This window comes from Pseudorasbora parva, chromosome 12 (assembly GCF_024679245.1).
Source record: "Pseudorasbora parva isolate DD20220531a chromosome 12, ASM2467924v1, whole genome shotgun sequence".
NCBI classification, from domain to species: domain Eukaryota; kingdom Metazoa; phylum Chordata; class Actinopteri; order Cypriniformes; family Gobionidae; genus Pseudorasbora; species Pseudorasbora parva.
In genome coordinates this window covers 10,439,549-10,459,449 of record NC_090183.1, presented here as the reverse complement: position 1 = coordinate 10,459,449, position 19,901 = coordinate 10,439,549, and the positions used below count along the sequence as shown (strand labels likewise).

At 37.9% G+C, this 19,901-nt stretch overlaps 2 protein-coding genes across 2 annotated transcripts; one reads left to right on the top strand and one right to left on the bottom strand.

The window, feature by feature from the left end:
* Positions 1-975: 975 nt before the first annotated feature.
* ube2g2 (ubiquitin-conjugating enzyme E2G 2 (UBC7 homolog, yeast)) lies at positions 976-11,028 on the bottom strand. Its single transcript, XM_067459052.1, has 6 exons — positions 10,894-11,028; positions 10,484-10,519; positions 10,265-10,310; positions 5,765-5,883; positions 3,981-4,121; positions 976-1,948 (listed from the first exon to the last, which is right to left on the bottom strand). The coding sequence occupies exons 1-6, from the start codon at positions 10,934-10,936 to the stop codon at positions 1,836-1,838; spliced, it is 498 nt and encodes a 165-aa protein (XP_067315153.1). The 5' UTR covers positions 10,937-11,028; the 3' UTR covers positions 976-1,835.
* Positions 11,029-11,465: 437 nt separating this feature from the next.
* Positions 11,466-18,376, top strand: cep20 (centrosomal protein 20). The gene is made up of 5 exons (XM_067458285.1): positions 11,466-11,596; positions 11,839-12,036; positions 12,164-12,248; positions 17,782-17,920; positions 18,054-18,376. The coding sequence occupies exons 1-4, from the start codon at positions 11,569-11,571 to the stop codon at positions 17,915-17,917; spliced, it is 447 nt and encodes a 148-aa protein (XP_067314386.1). The 5' UTR covers positions 11,466-11,568; the 3' UTR covers positions 17,918-17,920; positions 18,054-18,376.
* Positions 18,377-19,901: the final 1,525 nt, after the last annotated feature.

Genomic DNA, 19,901 nt, shown 5'->3' with positions numbered 1-19,901 from the left:
ACTGAATTCATCTGTGGGAGTTAATCAGAGGCATAGCTGTTTTATCAGCAATGACAGCAAAGTCATCATATTTGACATTCAATTACAGTAATGTGTGGGAGGTAATAGCTGTGCAGAAGAACAGCTTCTGGCCTGCCAATAAAAGGCAAACTGCGGTCTCTAGTATGTAGATGGTGAAGCATACACACGGAAGCAACTGTCCAATAATGAGCCACATCAGCTGATATGCCATTAAGAATAACAAGAGTTAATCCAGCTTCTGATGCGGTCAGATTCTGCAAATCCTGATTGAGCTCTGCCAAATCAAACAGGTTTAATCCACCTCTGGTCCACTAGGAAGTTGTTACATCACCTCAGTGTGGGGTCAGAAAGTTATGTCTCTCTCTCTCTCTCTCTCTCTCTCTCTCTCTCTCTCTCTCTCTATATATATATATATATAATAAACAACGTCTTTTTAGTAAGGACACATTCAATTCATAATTACTTTCCATTAATCAAAGAATCCTGAAAATATAATGGTTTACACACAATGGAGCATATGTGTTTGTTTAATATTAATAATATTAAGAAATGTTGTGTGAAATCAGCAAATTAAAATGATTTCTAAGGTAACACTGAAGACTGGAGTACTGATGCTAAATCTTATGACAGTAATGTATTTTAAAGGAGTCTTTCATATACAGCTGCCTATGATTGAGAGACAAGACAACAAGAAAAATTGCATATCAAAATGACATTTTTTAAATGGCAGATAAAGAGCTTAATTTGAAACGAAATAAAGCATTTTCAACAAACTGGTAGTAAACTGGAAGCTTACTCTATCCTACTGTATCCCATGACCTATGAATTAAGATGCAAATGTTTCCCCACATATTTGACACTTTCCTTCTGTGCCATTTTCCTCCATCTGCGCTGGAGCAACAACAGAAATGTGATTTTGGTTTCATAGACATTAACAAAATAACAAGACGTTCATAAATCACAAACACTTATTGACTTTATTTGGCTACACAATCCTTGAGAACAGATGAAAGGCAACATACCAAATAAAGAAATTAAACATTTTTAAAATTAAATGATGGTGGTTTAAATCAATCTATTATTTTGGTCTGACTTTCTGCAGAAGGCTGGACAACTCCAGCTTGCTGCTGCAGAATCTAAAAACATCAATAAATGCAAAAAGTTACATTTAACAAAACACTGACTTATCTGTGAATTACCAAATTTCAATGTTTTTTTTTTCATATTAAAATGTAATCAAATGTTTGTAATTAAAACATTTATTAAATCTCCATCAATACATATGATCTTTTTCCACATTCCTAAAAGACCGGAAATATATGTTCATAAACAATTAAGTGGATGTGATAGTCACTGCCTCGTATGATTTTCCTCGCAATGCATTTTATTAGGAGGCATTAAAGCATGCATCAGCATACTGTCATGAAACCAAAGCTGCATTCCACTGGTTATCTCATGGATCTATATAGACATTTGACAGACATGATAGACAAACCGGCAGCTTAAAATGGCTGTAAAAAAAAAAAAAAAAAAAAAAAAGGTTTCAGTGACTTAACTCTCTATTAAAACACTGTCCGGTGAACGCATGACATTTTGCCGTATTCAGCAAAAGCCATTTGTCCACGCATCCACCCAATCACAGGAGAGGGGAAGACTGGGAAGAGAGTATGAAAGCCTGGATGGGAATAAAGTGCTCACACTGGTGGAGGTAGGGGGGGTAGCACACTACAACACTCACTCTTGGGAGTTTGTATCCTCATAAACCTCAATCCTCACTGTCCTGGAGTGTGAGAGTGTGTCTGTACACAGGAGAGTCAGAGACAAAGCGATTTGCGCACAATCTGCTTAGCTAGTCGGTTGAACTGCTCTCTGTCCTCACGCCACATCTTAGAGGCATCCACGTTTGCGCCGCTCTCATCATTGGGCTCTGCAGAAGGAAATAGATGATTATTTACAATTAATTAAGGATATGCACTAATGAGATGTAAATTATAAAAGGTATTAAAACATTCCAAATCAATTATTTACATAGATGGAGGATTGTCACTGGATTCCCTATCATTTCTTTGTCATTATAGTATCCTAGTAAACACAGCCGCTTATGGCTTGAGTGAATGTAAACAGTCGAGAAAGACAGTATATTGGATCCATGCATTAGCTCTTACAGTGACAGCAGTCTAATATTTCTTCTGTCTGTTTTTAATGTTAATCAAACAAAAAAATATATTTTTTTAAAACTGCTCTCGACTTCTCTCGAAACTTTAACTCTTTCCCCGCCAAACATGACATTTTCTGTTATTTGTGAGAAAACGCTTTCCTGCCAAACACAACATTTTTTGTTTCTCCATGTTTTCACTGTCAGACTCTAGGGGGGCACTATTACGCATCTTCTGAATGAGTACTGAATCTCCTTTATTAAAACACACGTGAGAAAGATGCAGTAAAACAAGTGTATGCAAGCAGATGAATATGTAAAATAACGTGATCATCAACATTAAACATTTAAACAAAAACGATATAATGTTACTGCATTAGGGGTGTTAATGGACAAAAACGCTTTTTAAAAACACTGGGGAAAGGGTTAATCTATGTTTCATTTATACAGCAAAGAATATGCAGTGTTATTTTACATTTGATTACGTTATGCAGTGTCTCTACCTGAAAAATACTGTTACTTGCTTTTAATGTTTTAAATTTATATTAGTCAGGCAGGTAGTTTAAGCTGTAGAATTGAAATTGGAATAGAGAATTGTGTTTGTGTGTGTGTGTAAAGTTACAACAAATTATCTTGAAATTTAATATGAATACATTTTAATGTACGTGTGTGTATGCATGTATGTATGTATTAGGGCTGCACGTTTTCAAGTTTTTCATTAACCGTTAACCGAGGCCCTTAGCGGTTAATACTCGGTTAACCATAGTGTGCGTCAGGGTTATTTTTAGTTTATTAATTTGACGACCGCCATCTCCGTAGTAAACGCGCCTATAGAGAGAAATGCACATCATGGATTACACAATCAGAGAGTTGCCTATTTCTTTTCGTTTTAAATTGTTAAGACATTTCAAGCTTTCTTAAGATATATTTCATGTCTGTGAGGCGTACGCTGAGTTTCGTTAAATTAGGATGAGAAGCGTGAGATACAGTTCACAGAGCAATGCGAGTGGCCGCGAGGGCGGCTGCATGATTGGGCACGTAGTAAAATATGCAGCCGAGAACGATTCACACAGCGTTTGACTCGCGCGGCTGAGCCTCTCCCGGCAGAGTTCAAGCATCAGTGGACTCGTCCCTTCAGCTCTGGCCATCTTGCTTTCAGTCCGCGATTAGCTTTTTTGTTTTCTTCATTACAGTTAAAGTAACCTCTGCTTTTCTCTAGTCATTCACAAGTTTCTCACTTCAAACTTTCTTTCTTCTGCTCAGTTATCCACAGCGCGCGCGGCTCCCGCTCTGCTTCTGCCCTAATGCGACTTATAGTCCAGTGCGACTTATGTTATTTTCCTCTTCATGACACATTTTTTGACTGATACGACCTATACACCGGAGCGACTTGCGGAAATGCGGTAAGCACTGCATTGCAATCCTTGCATTTTGCCCCGTCACTCTCATTTTTAAAGTGCACCCACGCTTTCTTTGCCCGCTTAGAAAGCTGGTCATGACTTCTTCTTGTGGATATTACAAATGTTGGGAGCGCTCTGGTGGTTTCTAGGGGTGCAAAAATATATTACAACTAAATTCAAAGCACGTCATTGACGCCACTTAACCGAGCAAAATGTTTCACTCGGTTAAGCATTTTTTACCGGTTAATCGGTCAATCGGTTAACCATGGACACCCCTAGTATGTATGTATATATGTATATATATATACAAACACACACACACACACACTAAAATGGCTGCCACAGTCACCAAAACAACACAACTTTGAAAAAGTTCATTCATCCTTAAGTGAATGGTGACTGACCGGCAAGCATGCTGACCACAGACAGCAAGATCTTCTCCACGCTCTGCACGGGACTCCACCTCTCAGCACTGCTCTCATAGCCCATGGGATCATCACCGGGTGCGTGCAGGATTGAGATACACACACGTCCGTCTGGATAGACTGCAGAAAACACACAGAGATGAAGTTATGCTATGAGATTTCTCTTGCCCTTTGTCCTCTAGACATCTTTACTGTCGTCACTGCTGGCTGATTGAATACATTTGAATAAACTTTCGACTTGATCATATCTGCATTTTTGTCTGTGACTCTTTTATGCTCCAGTTGAAACATACTGATTATAACATTATGGTTCAATACATTGCATTTCATCCCACAGAATGAACTATTCCCCCAATTAAATGAAAAAAGGCAGTAAAAAGCTGTCAGGCCAATTATGAACAGATGTCAGGCCAGGGCCTTCAAAGAATCAAAAGAACACAGATTAATCTCTTAAAATTGTCTAGCACACAAATAAAGATGAGATTATTAACCCTGGATCAGGCCTGAATGAAACCACCCCCACACTGCACGGTATCAGCCACCCAACAGCCGGGCTGATGTTATCTCCTCTTTCTCCCCACAGCTGAGGACAGTGATCAGAATCTGAGCCGTCCAGCTCTGATAACCGCCTCCAGAGCCCCGGCACCATCAGAGGACTGCAGGCTGGTCTGCTGCTATCTGTGGCCTGCAGGAAGACCTTTATCTGGGCCCACTTCCCTGTCCACACATCCACTAACAGGACCAGAGGAAATGCCCTAACCATAAAGAAACTTTAGGACTCCGATCCTGTAGGTCAGTTTACACTCTTTGTGTCTATGGGCTGTAAGTGCATTAGAAAATTGTTTCTCGAACCTGCTCCTGGAGGCTCCCCAACACTGTAAATCCTAATATCTGACCGTTTTGAAAGTCAATATATGCATGTAAGAGACGCACCCAACCATCCACGTGAAGTAAAAGAAAATGTGATTTATCAGACCAGGCCACCTATTTCCACGGCTCTGTGGTCCAGTTCTGATGCTCACGTCCCCACTTTTGGTGCTTTTGGCAGTAGACAGGGGTCAGCATGAACACCCTGACTGGTCTGGAGCTATACAGCCCCATACGCAACAAACTGCGATGCATTCTGACACCTTTATCAGAACCAGCATTGGTTCTGATAGAAACTGATGCACCCACGTGCATCAACGGGCCTTTGCGCCCATGACCCAGTCTCCGGTTCATCACTGTTCTATCCTTGGACCACTTTTGACAGATACTGAACACTGCAGACCAGGAACACCCCACCTCACAAGAGCTGCAGTTTTATAGATGCTCTGACCCAGTCACAATGCCATCACAATGTGGCCCTTGTCAAACTTGCTTAAATCCTTACACTTGCCCATTTTTTCCTACTTCTAACACATCAACTTAGATGACAAAATGATCACTTGCTGACTAATATATCCCACCCACTAACAGGTGCCATGATGAAGAGATCCACCTGTCAGTGGTCATAATGTTATTCCCGATTGGTGTATGTGAGAAGTGAAATATCCTCCAGATAAAAAAAAAAAAGGCTGAGAAACACATTGTATTGTGAACATTGTATATTCTCCAGTTACTTCAATAATTAATTATATAATAACACCAAAATGTCATAAATAACTGTAACATAAAACAATTACACAGAAGCAATCTGACATTCATGATGAATATTTGAGTCACCAACCCCCTCACAAAATGTCTGAATGATGAATGTGTAGTCCAGAATAAAGTCCACTCACTGTTTGGATGAAACATGTCACAGGTGAACCTCATCTTGGGTGGGCTAAGGGGGTAGTCTGAGGGAAAACTAAGGATGGCAGGGAACACACCGCCCTCAAAACAAGTGTCCTCTGGTCCCCTAAAATAAGAAAACAAAGAGATTTTTTAAACACTGCAACATATCCAGACTAACAGGACAGCCATTTATTCATTGGTCTATAGCACACTGTGTTGCAACAGAGCTAATAAAGAAACAATGAAATGAAGCATTCCAGTAGTAACCCCTCGAACCCCCCAAGCAGCAGCTATAATGTCTGGATGGCTGGATAAGCTATTACTATATTGCCCACAAATCCTTAGCATACAGTAGTTTTATTACGATTTTTAAAGCACATTTACACTGATTTACACAGGCATCTTTTCAGAGTGGTTCACTCTACAATACATTTTTCAGAATATAATAGTCAGGAATTAGATGAACCTATAGAGTGCACAGAGGAAGTCTCTCCGGAATAAAAAAAATAAATAACGCAAATGTACTAATATGTCTAAATGCATTTTTTGGTTGAGGTCTTGAGGACAAACAATATTCCAAATGTTTGTTTGTAAGTAAAAACATTTACCATCTTCAGCATAAAATGCATACATAAACATAAAAAATAAAACAATTCATCACTTTATCTTCATAAACAATCATAAAACCACACAGCACCATAAATCACAAATTCATCCACCACTCCTGACAGCATTGGCAGAACTTCATGGAATCAAAGGCCCATTTAACATGCAAATCTCTTTCTTTACTAACTATATCCAGCTGTCTATCAAATACTGTTTCTATGGGCAGATATTGATCGGTAATCATGATGGGGAGCGCATCAAACAAACGCAGTTCCGTATCTGTGGAACAGCTGTCGGGGAGTTGCTAGGGACACTGTTCCTTATTTTGCTTGGCACTTACCGGTAGTTTCACTTAAAAGCTTATCGGTCAAAACCACTGATCTAACCACCAGTTTGGTTTACCGGAGGACACATTGTTTGGTCTTATCCATAATCAGTTATCATCACTTAATGTCCCCATTTAGTGTCTAAATGCTAGTGAATATGTTGTGCTGTGTGTGTGTGTGTGTGTGTGTGTGTGTGTGTGTGTGTGTGTGTGTGTGTGTGTGTGTGTATAAAAAAAGGGTGTTTATTCGATTCTAGACTGACGAGAGGTATGGAATAAAATATAGATTGTGTTTCTTTTCAGGTAACCGTTGTTATTTTTCCATTCTGCTATGTTTTTGCCTGTTCATTATGTCGTCTGTTGCTTTAAAGGACCACTGAAGTGCCTTGAAACACACAGGACGTAATTTCCACTGAAACAGAAAATACAGTGTGGGGCATATCAGGTAGCTTCTCCCCTTTTTTTAAATAGCCAATAGCTTTTTGTTTATATCACAGCTTGGCCAGAGTCATTGAGCTTAAAAAAAAAAGCTGCATTTGGCAGCCACAGTCTAATAGATTCCCCTTTTAGATTTAATATTAAAGCTACAATATGTATTCTTTCGATGCTAGGGGTCGCTAACCTCTTTAAAACTCATTTATGGATGAGTGAATGCATTCGTTCTTTAACATTACTGTGGTATGAAGCAGGGCGCGATTACTAATAAAAGACAAATATCATCGCCACATGGTTGAGTCTCAGGGGATATAAAAAAATGAGGACATTTCATTCTACCGAACTACCCGCAAGTTCTGAATTACTATTCATAGAGTGTGTAAGTTATAATCTTATTCTGTGTGCTAGTTTGTTGGCTGTATGAGACGAAGTACATAACATTAGAACATCATACTGAGTTACAAAACATTGATTCATTTTATATACGTTGCTCACCTGCCTAATAAAACACATGCAAGAAAAGCATCTCTGTCAAGTTTGTTGCGAAGCTCTTGCAATCTAAAAAAATATACATACTGCACCTTTAAACTGTTACTAAAGCAAAACATTAAACTTAATCAGCGGAGGATGTGTAGTTTGAAAAGTGCGAAATTTATGTTGGTGTATGGCATTGCTTGTAATATCATCTACTCGTCAGTGTAACTGTTTCCCGGTTTAACATAGGTCAAGGTCAGTTTATTTATAAAGCACATTTAACGGTGCCCTAGAATGAAACATTTAATTAACCTTGCCATAGTGAAATAATAAGAGTTCAGTACATGGACATCACATAATGAGTCTAAAACACCATTGCCTCGTGCTTCTCAATAAAACCCAACCGTGACGCGTTGGGGATCATTTATCAGGAGACGAGAGGACTTTTTTTCCCTTTCCCACAGATAAAAAATGTCAACAGTCATGGTTGATGTTTATAATTCAATACCACAACAATTTACAGGTCCTTCTCAAAAAATTAGCATATTGTGATAAAGTTCATTTTTCCATAATGATAAAAATTAAACTTTCATATATTTTAGATTCATTGCACGCCAACTGAAATATTTCAGGTCTTTTATTGTTTTAATACTGATGATTTTGGCATACAGCTCATGAAAACCCAATCTCAAAAAATTAGCATATCATGGAAAGGTTCTCTAAACGAGCTATTAACCTAATCATCTGAATCAACGAATTAACTCTAAACACCTGCAAAAGATTCCTGAGGCTTTTAAAAACTCCCAGCCTGGTTCATTACTCAAAACCGCAATCATGGGTAAGACTGCCGACCAGACCCTGTCCAGCAGGCCATCATTGACACCCTCAAGCGAGAGGGTAAGACACAGAAAGAAATTTCTGAACGAATAGGCTGTTCCCAGAGTGCTGTATCAAGGCACCTCAGTCGGAAGTCTGAGGGAAGTAAAAAGTGTGGCAAAAAACGCTGCACAACGAGAAGAGGTGACAGGACCCTGAGGAAGATTGTGGAGAAGGACCAATTCCAGACCTTGGGGGACCTGTGGAAGCAGTGGACTGAGTCTGGAGTAGAAACATCCAGAGCCACTGTGCACATGAAATGCCAAAATGCCTGAAGTCCAGTGTCAAGTACCCACAGTCAGTGAGGGTCTGGGGTGCCATGTCAGCTGCTGATGTTGGTCCACTGTGTTTTATCAAGGGCAGGGTCAATGCAGCTAGCTATCAGGAGATTTTGGAGCACTTCATGCTTCCATCTGCTGAAAAGCTTTATGGAGATGAAGATTTCATTTTTCAGCACGACCTGGCACCTGCTCACAGTGCCAAAGCCACTGGTAAATGGTTTACTGATCATGGTATTACTGCGCTCAATTGGCCTGCCAACTCTCCTGACCTGAACCCCATTGAAGAATCTGTGGGATATTGTGAAGAGAAAGTTGAGAGACGCAAGACCCAACACTCTGGATGAGCTTAAGGCCACTATCGGCCCTAATTCTTAGTGGATGTACTGTGCGTCTGTTTGAAGGGGATAAAGACAGAGAAATAGGTACAGTCCTTAACCGTGGCTGTAGTGTAGAGGTAAGGCGCATGTCATTAAGTTGACGCATATCGATCAGTGCTTCGAATCCGCCTTTTGTCACACACTCTAACCGAGAAATACTTATTAATAAACACATGTTAGATGCTTTTTTTCCACTAAAATTTTCTCAATTCTTTTTGAAAACAAACACCTTTCCGATCTGATATGTGATGGGAAAACGGAGTAGAGAGAGTGTGGCAAAAGGCAGATTCGATCCTCTGATCGAGTTGCGTCAACTTGAAGACATGCGTCTTACCACTACACTATAGCCACGGTTACAGATTTGAGCAGTTTCTCTGCCTTTATCCCTGTCAAATGTTACTATTGATAAGTAACATTTGATATGTTCGATAGCCTCTGATTTCTGTCTGACGTCTGTCTGATACATTCTTCCTCTTCATCTTCGCTCAGTTGTAGATTAGGGTATTATCCAGTCTTATTATACCGCTTTCATCGTCGCTCAAATCATCTCTACAGCCGGCCAGAGCGCTGCATAAATAATTAGCCACGCGTACCTTGGAGGGCGGGGCAATAACAAAGCCAGTATGGAAATACACACAGACAAAACAAGGCGATTTCAACCTCAAAATATACGCTTTTAAATATACAATTAATGCCATCTCAAACACGGAGAGGCTTCTTCGTGATTTCAACTAACAGATTCTGCAAAAAAACGAAAATCACATAATTTGAAAAAAAAAATGCTTCTTTCTCATTTTTCTCAATAGTAGAGCTGCCGACTTGTGTCCCTGGTTTCCGTGACGGGTCACATATTCTTACTAAAATCCAAAACATTTCCATTTTGCTTTTAAATTCTTGAGCTCAGGATGGATTCTGACTGGCTGTCAATGGTCATATCATTCACTGGCTAATTAAGAATAATAAAAGATGTATTGTATTGAACGAGTAAAATCAAGGTATGGACTATTGGCCCTCTCTGCTGGGTCACACTAGACATGGCAGAGTTCAGTCTGAACTGAAACAGTCACTTCAATTTCAAGAAACACATTTTCTCACCCACACAACACTGACACTAAACAAAATAATACTTACATAATCAGAGCCTCCCATTCGAAGAAATTCTCCTCATTTACAGGCCCTGTAGGGATTAAACACATAAATGTATTGAAAACAAATAGATGTCTTTAAACACTTATCTTATAACATAGATAAATTAATAGATGATTTAAGTTATACTATTATTAAGATTCTAAGTACTCGATAGTAAAAACCAGGTCAATGGAGCAGTTCAGTAACTGCCCTATTTCTTACCTGCCACAATCCCCTCTGGAGGGTTCAGAGTAAGTTCTGGAAATAAAGAAAGGAGTTGAGAATAATTAACTGTGTGCATGCAAATATGCTGAACAATAAGTATATAAAATAAGAAATCATCATCACACAGTTTAATGCAGTGACAACACTACATATTACAGAAAATAAGAAATTAATTTCGAGTCTGTTTCTTTTTGTTCGGTGAGACTTCTGTTGATTTCTGTTGCCTTACATGGTGTTAATATTCATTCTGTCAGCAGAAGTTAGCGAAGTTTCTGGAAGTATCGGTGTCTGTTTGAGGGGAAAACAACAGCTGCCAAACTGTTGCTACCTAACCAGCGTAAAACCCACATTTCACAAGCACTAACACTGCGCTACGTTTGAAATATAATTGGCATTAAGTGACTTACGTTTGTATTCGGCCATGAGTCTTTTTAAAGCTGTTCCAGCCATTTTACAGCCTGGTCTAGAAAGTTGTTTTGGCACGAAAGGGTGACGACAACTGACACGATGAAAAGTCTTGTTCTTCCGGGACAAAAGCGAGCAAAGAGTTTCGCATGCTGAAGATTTTCCACTCGACCTTCACTTCCGAATGACGTCACGTGGCCCTTACGTCATCGACGACAATGTTATAACTGGTCCTATTTTTTCCGTAAAAAGAAAAAAAGAGCACCCCCAAAACTCTCTTAATTACTTGCAGTATATGTTGATGAACCAAATAGATTTATTTATTTATTTATTCATTCATTCATTCATTTATGTATGTGTTTTTCAAAGATGTACTGTATTTGTTTTGTTATTATTTTAAAGAGACATAATAAAGGTTTAAAAATCTACTTTATTTTAAAGAGTGTATTTGATTTCGCTTTTGAAAAACATTATGAAGATTTATTGTGTATATATTACTACCACTAGGCCTACTGCTTTAGCTCAAAGCTCTGTGCACCCGTTATTTGGTGCCCTAGTAAGGTCCCTCGCTAGAGTGGAATGACTAAGCATGTCCAACTGTATTTGAAGTAAGCGTAAACTGAGGAGTGAGGTGAGGACCTCTAGCGAAAGCGTCTGAGAAGTGCAGAAGGGTTTCAATGGCAACCATCACAGAGTTGAAAAGCGGTGAGCTTAAACTCAAACATTGCATTTAATCCATTTTATGATTATTCTGATTGTTTGTTATATGTCAAGTCTACCGTCATTTCGTTTCATATTAATGTTGTTAGACGTTTAACTGTTAAACCAAACCACTAAATCTGTCCACAGTTTTGTAAATTAGCCCTGCTCTCTCTCTCTCGCTTTTTATTTCTCACATTAATAATCTACTGCTGTCTCAGATTCTCTCACATTTCGAATCTATACAGCCTTAACGGAGACGCTGGAGGCCCGTGGAGTCCTCGGGCAGCTGAAGGCGAGGATCCGGGCCGAGGTGTTCAGCGCGCTGGACGATCAGAGCACGCCTCGCCCGCCTCTGTCCCACGAGAACCTGCTGATCAATGAACTGATCCGAGAATACCTGGAGTTCAACAAGTATCGATATACAGCTTCAGTGCTGACCGCAGGTGAGCAGATGAGCCCTGCAGGAAGACCATAATATGCTCATGTGGTCTCTTATTATGCACATATTAATGGGAAATGCATTATAAAAACAAACATTTGTAGGTTGATTTGTTTAAAATGATGTATCAGAATCAGGTCAGCCTGAAGTTCCCCTGGACCGTCAGTTCATGGCCAATGAGCTCAATGTTGCAGAAGATTCAAGTGCCAAATCAGTGTAAGTATGATTTTTGACAAATAAGTAAAACTTTATTCATTAGAGCACTTTTTAAAATAGCGTTTACAAAGTGAATTGCACTGTACACTACAGTAGTAACTTACATGTAACTTACAGGAGGCCTAAGGTCAGTGGGATGGAGTTTTGTGCCAGAGGGTCACCCAAAAATCTAATTTATGTCATCAATGACTCACCCTAATGTCGTTCCACATCCGTAAGACCTCTGTTCATCTTCGGAACACAGTTTAAGATATTTTATATTTAGTCCGAGAGCTTTTCTTTTCCTCCATTAAAAGTGTATGCACACAATACTGTCCATGTCCAGAGGGGTAATAAAGCATCATGCAAGTAGTCCATATGTGTTTTTTGTGTGTCTGATTATTGTAACAGGTACAATGTACCTTTAGTTATTTTACAGTGTCATTTATATTGTAGTCAATTTGCCGTAGACTTGTAAATGTATATTTTTGTTTGTATTTTAATGCTTTTTTTACATCTTGGCCAGGGGACTACAGATGAAAAATAGCCTTTTGGCTAATTCTGGCTTTTTTAACCATGTTTGTTCATGTGTTTTATGAAATTGCACTGTCCCCTTTTAAATAAACCATTAAATCAAATCATATGTGACATCAGTTCGTTGATTAGAATCTCTTTAAGCATCGAAAGTACATTTTGGTCCAAAAATAACAAAAACTACGACTTTATTCAGCATTGTCTTCTCTTCTCTTCTCTTCTGTTTTCAATCATCAAACAAAGATTCAAGCGGTCATGAATCAGCGTTTTGATTCATGATTCGGATCGTGTGTCAAACTGCTAAAATCACGAGATATTGGTGATCTGAATACGCTGATTCATAACCATTCGAATCTTTGAGGATTGAAAACAAACGCGGAAGAGAAGACAATGCTGAATAAAGTCGTTGTTTTTGTTATTTTTGGACCAAAATGTATTTTCGATGCTTCAAGAGATTCTAATTAACTAACTGATGTCACATATGGACTACTGTGATGATGTTTTTATTCCCTTTCTGTTCCTTCTGGAAAGGGGCCGTATACTATGCATACGTTTTCAATGGAGAGGCAGAATCTCTCTGACTAAATATAAAATATCTTAAACTGTGTTTCCCGAGATGAATGGAGGTCTTACGGGTGTGGAATGACATTAGGGTCATTTAGAGTCATGACATCAATTAGATTTTTTGGTGAACTAACCTTTTAATATAACTGACACTTTATCTGTTGGACCAGTGCTTATGTTCTTCTATTTCAAAGATTTGATGATCATATACATGGTTTTATTATAATAAACTTTTCTATAGTGCCTTTCCAGAAACAATTTCAGAAGTAAATAGACAAAAAAGTTACAAAGTAATCAAATAAAAGCTACCCTAAAAAATTTGTTTTAGGGGAAGATTTTAAAGAGTTTCCGCTTGCCTAATCTCAGAGGGCAGAGGGGGGTTTGAGCATCAAGCCGAGCGAGAGCTCATCCACACTGTAAAAAAATATTGTTGATTATTTAACTTAAAAAAGTAAGTAACCTGGTTGCCTTAATTTTGAGTTTATTGAAATTAAAATTTTGAGTTGATACAATGAAAAAAATTGGTTTAATAAATAGAAACTCAAAATATTGTTGTATTTGAACCAGATAAAACATTTGATAAATCATAAAAATAGCACAATTTGGCATGCTTCACTGCATCATCACAAATAAAACACACAATTACCCAATATGCTACAAAATCTTTTAATAATATTTGAATAAAGGTTTTCGATCCTCACAAATGTTCATTGTACTAACTCAAATTGTTAATTTCAATGAACTTAAGGAACAAAATTTAAGGCAACCCTTATTTTTGAAATATTTTTTACAGTGCATCAATGAGCTTCATTCGGGTTCCGGAAGCCTCCGGATTTCTGCAAGTGTGTTTGTTTGTTCCCGGTCACTAGTCGAAACCGCAGGCGGTGATTGAAACTACATCAAATATTTGTTTTTTTGGCATTTGGCATTTGCGTGCATATAATGTAAACAGCACAAACATTTAGTGAATCGAAAGTTATCCAGGGATAATGCCATGATGCATTGTGTGTGTGCTCTGACTTCAGCTCCGCCCACGGCACGCCTTCACAAGCTCGGCTGTTTTCCCAAAGAATCGGTACTGCGTATCTGTAATTCTGATAAAACTAAATACTCTTCAGAAATATGAAGGATGCAATACTACTCTGTAGGGACTCAAGATTAACATGAAAGTGACAGAAACTGTGTGTGTTATGTGTCCTTGTTTAAAACATTTGGTGGTACTTTTAAAAGACCAGCTTTGGAGGAGTGGAGATCAAAGGGATAAGGGGTAAAAAGCTCAAACAAAAAGCATGAGATTTTAAAATCAACATGAAACCTGAAAAGGAGCCAGTGTAAGGACTCCATTATAGGAATGATATGATCCCTGGTCCTAATCAAGATTAGTAAAGACCCAGTAACTGGTGGGATGAGCACAGCCTAATTATTGTCACTGTTAAGACAAAGACAATTTTGAGACAACCATTTTTTTTAAATCTCAGAAATACATTGAGAAAGAAAGGCCACAGTTACATTAACGTTGGGCTTTGAATGTGTGTAAATATGGGTATCATAAAAAAATTAAGTTAAGACAGATTGATTCCTGAGGAACACCAGTTTACACCACACCAACCTCAGATCTGCAACAACTCATAACAAGGCTAAAATGTGTGTTTTAGTTAGTTAGTTTTGGGGCCAGTTCACATGTGGCAGGTCAAACATGCACATGTAAGGAGATACAAGAAAATAAATCTGAATGGGTAAAAATAAGAAGTACATTAGAAAATTTAATCAAAGCCCCAGTAAACAAGATTTCTTTGAGTGTGATACTTTATAAAAATTCAAATGCACAATTAGTTTAACAAGACTGTATGACTGATATCCTAGCTTGGGATGTAGTAGTGATTTAAAGCTGACTTGACATTTTCAGCCATGTTTTAAATACGCCCAGCAAGGAATGTTGGCACAATACCATCGAGACAATTAAACATTTAATAAGAGGGACAGGGGGTTGTTGAAATCAGCTCTGTGAGTGTGATTTAAGTGCTGGATTTGATTCCAGAGGTCTAATACGAGGAAGCATTTTTGCTACTGCATTCGGAACTCTTTGTAAGTGTTTGTTAGAGATTTTTGGTAAGTCAGCCAAAACATTAGTCCAGTACTAGTCGAGTCAGATGTATCTAATGCTGCCTTCACGTGCTACGAAAGTTTCCTACTTCCCACTTAAGAAGTCGGGATTACGAGCTTGTTGTGTTCAGGTGCTTTGTTGTCGGAAAGAATGGAGGACACCAGGTTCATACTTTTTGTGCGTCTTGGGAAAATTTTATTTTAACATTATACTATAACCATTTCAGTCATTTCCCGGTCCCAGAAAATCACAGAATCACTGGCAAACACTAGCAGCACCACACGAAAGCATATTTATAAATAATCACATTCACAATAAAGGCATAATGTAGACAAGGTAAGGCTGCTTAAAGACTAAAATGTTAATAGTTTTCAGCCATACATCCCTACTTTTACCACACTATCTAGATAGTCAGCTTGCTCACTATTCTGGATTGATGGTCAACTAGATGCGATTTTCAATGTGTTTAAAATACACAATGTTCTTCAAATGATTATTCGTGTATGTAAATATGTACTACTTTTAACGACAAGAGAATGAAACTGTTGCAGGAAAAAACCTAATAAAACACCTGCCACAGCAGAAATTCCGTCTCCCATCCGCCATTTTTAACGGTTTTGCCACGCTTATTTCGGGAACTTGGGTATCAAAATTATTTACGAACTTTCCAGTGGTAAACACAACTTCAGAGGGCGTTCATGTGCAATTTTTACCTCGAAAACTCGTATTTACAATAATTCCAATAGCACGTGAAGGCGGCATAAGACATGAATGAGCTTCTTGCTAATACCAACATCTATGGTGTTACTCGAATACTCACCAAAACTTCTATTCAGTGCATATTAAATGATTATTTCACCCAAAAATAAAAACTTTAATAATTTATTCACCTCTTGACTTTGACCTTTTTTCTTCTTTGAAATATGAAAGGAGATATTTTCGAAGAATGTCCAAGACGCTCTTTTCTGTACAATGAAAGTGAAAGGGGGACAGTTCACCCAAAAGTGAAAAACTTGTCATTTACTCAACTTCGTGTTGTTCCAAACCTGTAAGACTTTCACCTTAAGGGCTGTTCCACACAAAACATGTTTTTATTGTTAAAAACGTGAGATGCTGAAAAAATGCAAGGTCTAGAGCCAAGTTTTTTAAAAAGTTGACCTTTATTTTAAGCATAGACAGTAAAAGAAATGGACCGAGCGTTCCCATTGACGTCAACGGCGAAAGAATGAAGTCAACCTAGGGGCAATAGGGATTTTAAGTTGAGCATTTTATAACAGCGTGTCATGTGTGAGATGCTACAAAGGACGCGAGACACATGCGCAATGTTGAAAGTTTAGTGTCGCGTGCATTACACAGAATAGGTTTTTCCATTCCACTGCAACCTATTCTGTGTAATACAGTTATTAATCGGTTATTAGAGAGAAAGATTAAGCATATATGAATTACCTGTGTCTGTCTGTCCATTAGCGTCTCTACTAATAGAAACTGTAAGTTTATCTGCACCGACCGTTATTACATTGTTAGTGAGAAATGTCATGTTGATGAACTAAATTACTGATAAAATTGTCAGAGCAGTGTACAAACGGGTGTGTGTTCTGTATGCGTTTAAGTGGTAGAGAGCAGGAAAAAGAGAGTAAACACTGTCTGTACAATGAAGTGTAATTTTATGGCAAAAACAAGGAAATATGTTTTTTATCCTATTGTTTACTATATTTATTTGTTTGGTTTTCTGCAAAGACCGAATCGCTTTATATGATGAACAGATTTAACTTTTGTTCACACATAAACATTGATCAGGGAACATAAACAGAAGCTCAACCGAACCTGCTTGATGCACGAGAATGAACCTCATTGGTTCTTGTGGAAGCTCAAAAGTGCTGCATAACACACGAGAATGAATCTCATTGGTTCTCGCATGTCAAGCGAGCATGCTTGATCTTCGTTTAGCACAACTGATGTGTGTGTTGATTAATGTGTATATGTGTATAAAGGCCTACATTCAATCTGCTCATCATATGAAGTAATTGTGTCTCTTCAGAAAATGTTAAATAAAACGCTGAATTCATATGGATTCATTTTACAATCTTAATTAATTTAAATAATTTTACTATTTTTATGCATCAAAGTAGTAATTCCGTGGGCTGTCAGGGACAGAAATATCTCAGATTTCATTCAAAATATAATTTAAAATATATTTATTTGTGTTTTAAAAATGAATAAAAGTCTTTGGGTTTGGAACACATGAGGGTGAGTTGAATGGTGACCAGGGGCTTTTTTTTAAACTCTAAAAACTGAATTAACATTTTTTGGTGAACCATTCCTTTATGTGTTTTGTATTCCTCTTGTTTTTAGGCCCTTGTTGTATGGATTGCTCCATCATTTCCTCAGCAGTAAAGAAGACCACAAAGGAAAACTCTTCCTAAAAGGCCCGGCAACAATGCATTCACAAGAGCCACATGGCCATCTCAATGCAGAGTCATATCCCTGATGGGTAAGAGAGGGATTCAGTTTGACTTTACTTTTACATATTGTTTTGTGTAAAGATTAACAAGTGTAATTTTTTTTGTCAAATAAGTCTGAAAAGCTTCCATCCCATTCAGCTGATTTTTGTGTTGTGTTTCCAGCTCTGCAGTCATCTAGAACCAACATACATGATAAGAACACAGTTTCAATTAAAGAGGCCAAAATATTCAGTCCTTGTTACCTGGTTTTGGATATTGAATATAATTTTTATTTTATTTTTTGTATTGTTTTTTTTATATATTCATAGCATTGGTTTTAGAAATATATTTTCAGTGTGATTTCAATGTGATTATTTAATCTAGTTTCTAAAGAAAAATACAGTACATTACAATATAGTCATATTCCTTATATATTAAATGTAAATAATCTTGAGATTGGTTTAACTCATTTAGAATTGAATGTGTTTGTATCCTTTTCTTTTAAATTCTGTACATGCAATATTAAATTTCAATTTAAAATAACGACAGCCTCATTTCTTGTACACATGCATTTGCTACTAATTTTAACCAACATTAACAATGATAATCATGCACATTTTGGTCATTTCTGCAGTCTGTGTTGAAAATGTCTAGCTAATCTTAAAGGGTTAGTTCACCCAAAAATGAAAATTCTGTCATTAATTACTCACCCTTAAGTTTTTCAAAACCCGTAAGACTATTTTGTTCATCTTTGGAACACAATTTATTTAATTAACACTTTCGAGGTCCAGAAAGCTAGTAAAAATATCTTTAAAATAGTCCATGCATGTGATTTCAACGGTTCAACCTTAATAAAGCGATGAGAATACTTTTTGTGCACAAAAACAAACAAAATAAGGACTTTATGCAACAATTTCATTCTAGCCTGTGCCAGTCTCCTACACAGTTTACATTGTAAGCAGTGCAGCTTTCGATTGATACGGCATCCGATGCTGTTCACGTGAGCACCACGGCACATGTATTTATAATGTAAACTGCGTAGGAGACTGACACAGAACAAAATTGTTGAATAAAGTCGTTATTTCGGTTTGTTTGTAAATGGACTGCGTTTATATAGCGCTTTTAACAGACCCTATGGCCATCCAAAGCGCTTTACATTTTTGCCTCACATTCACCCATTCATACACCGACGGCGATGTCAGCCATGTAAGGCACCATCCAGCTTGTCGGGAGCAGCTGGGGTTAGGTGTCTTGCTCATGGACACTTCGACACTTGGTCAGGTGGAACCGGGGATTGAACCACCAACCTTTCGGTTTGTAGACAACCTGAGCCACTGCCGCCCAGTGCTTCTTTGTCTGTCTGTCGGTGGAGGGGTCAGACAGCTCTCGGATTTTATCAAAAATATCTTCATTTGTGTTCTGAAGATGAACGAAGGTTTGGAACACCATGAGGGCGAGTAATTAATTAATGACAGAATAATAATTTTTGAGTGAACTATCTCTTTAAGATAAGTGCTTTGAGTGATCCTCTTAAATGTCAGTACACTAAAGAACTGACAAAACAACCCCATTGGGATCGGCTAGCTTCATGAGTCTTTCTAAAGAAGCCCCAGGTCTTCGAACTTTGAATTTTGAGCATTCTTTCGTTTAATTGGTTTTCATCCTTCATTCTAGCCACTATCATCTTGCCAAAGCCAACATAAATGACATTTGAACTACAGTTTCTTGTTTAAACTGCTCTCTTTTGAACCCTTTGACTCTCTAATGAATGAAGTTTAAGTATGTGTACTTTCAAAAAAAGAATAAGGCCTGTTATAATCAAATAAGCAACATTTGTGGTCATTCTTTAATTTCTTATGTGCTTCTAGACACACCTTAAGATTCTCAGTTGTGTTGTAATATGTTTAGATTTCTTTCACCTCAAAACAGCACAGCTCACAAACACTATAAACATCATCCGTTGCCAAGCTCTTCAAATTTCCTCGTATTCCTTAAAAGGTAAGTCACTTCATACTCAGTACAGTACTTCAC

What these genes read in the sequence shown, in the direction of transcription:
- ube2g2 (XM_067459052.1), bottom strand. Translation starts at nt 10,936, where the DNA reads ATGGCTGGAACAGCTTTAAAAAGACTCATGGCCGAATACAAAC. An exon ending in GAATGGGAGGCTCTGATTAT is followed by an intron (nt 5,884 to 10,264) that starts GTAAGTATTATT and finishes TTCTTATTTTAG; the next exon opens with GGGACCAGAGGACACTTGTT. An exon ending in TGTGGTCAGCATGCTTGCCG is followed by an intron (nt 1,949 to 3,980) that starts GTCAGTCACCAT and finishes TTCCTTCTGCAG; the next exon opens with AGCCCAATGATGAGAGCGGC.
- cep20 (XM_067458285.1), top strand. Translation starts at nt 11,569, where the DNA reads ATGGCAACCATCACAGAGTTGAAAAGCG. An exon ending in CATCACAGAGTTGAAAAGCG is followed by an intron (nt 11,597 to 11,838) that starts GTGAGCTTAAAC and finishes GAATCTATACAG; the next exon opens with CCTTAACGGAGACGCTGGAG. An exon ending in AGCTTCAGTGCTGACCGCAG is followed by an intron (nt 12,037 to 12,163) that starts GTGAGCAGATGA and finishes ATGATGTATCAG; the next exon opens with AATCAGGTCAGCCTGAAGTT.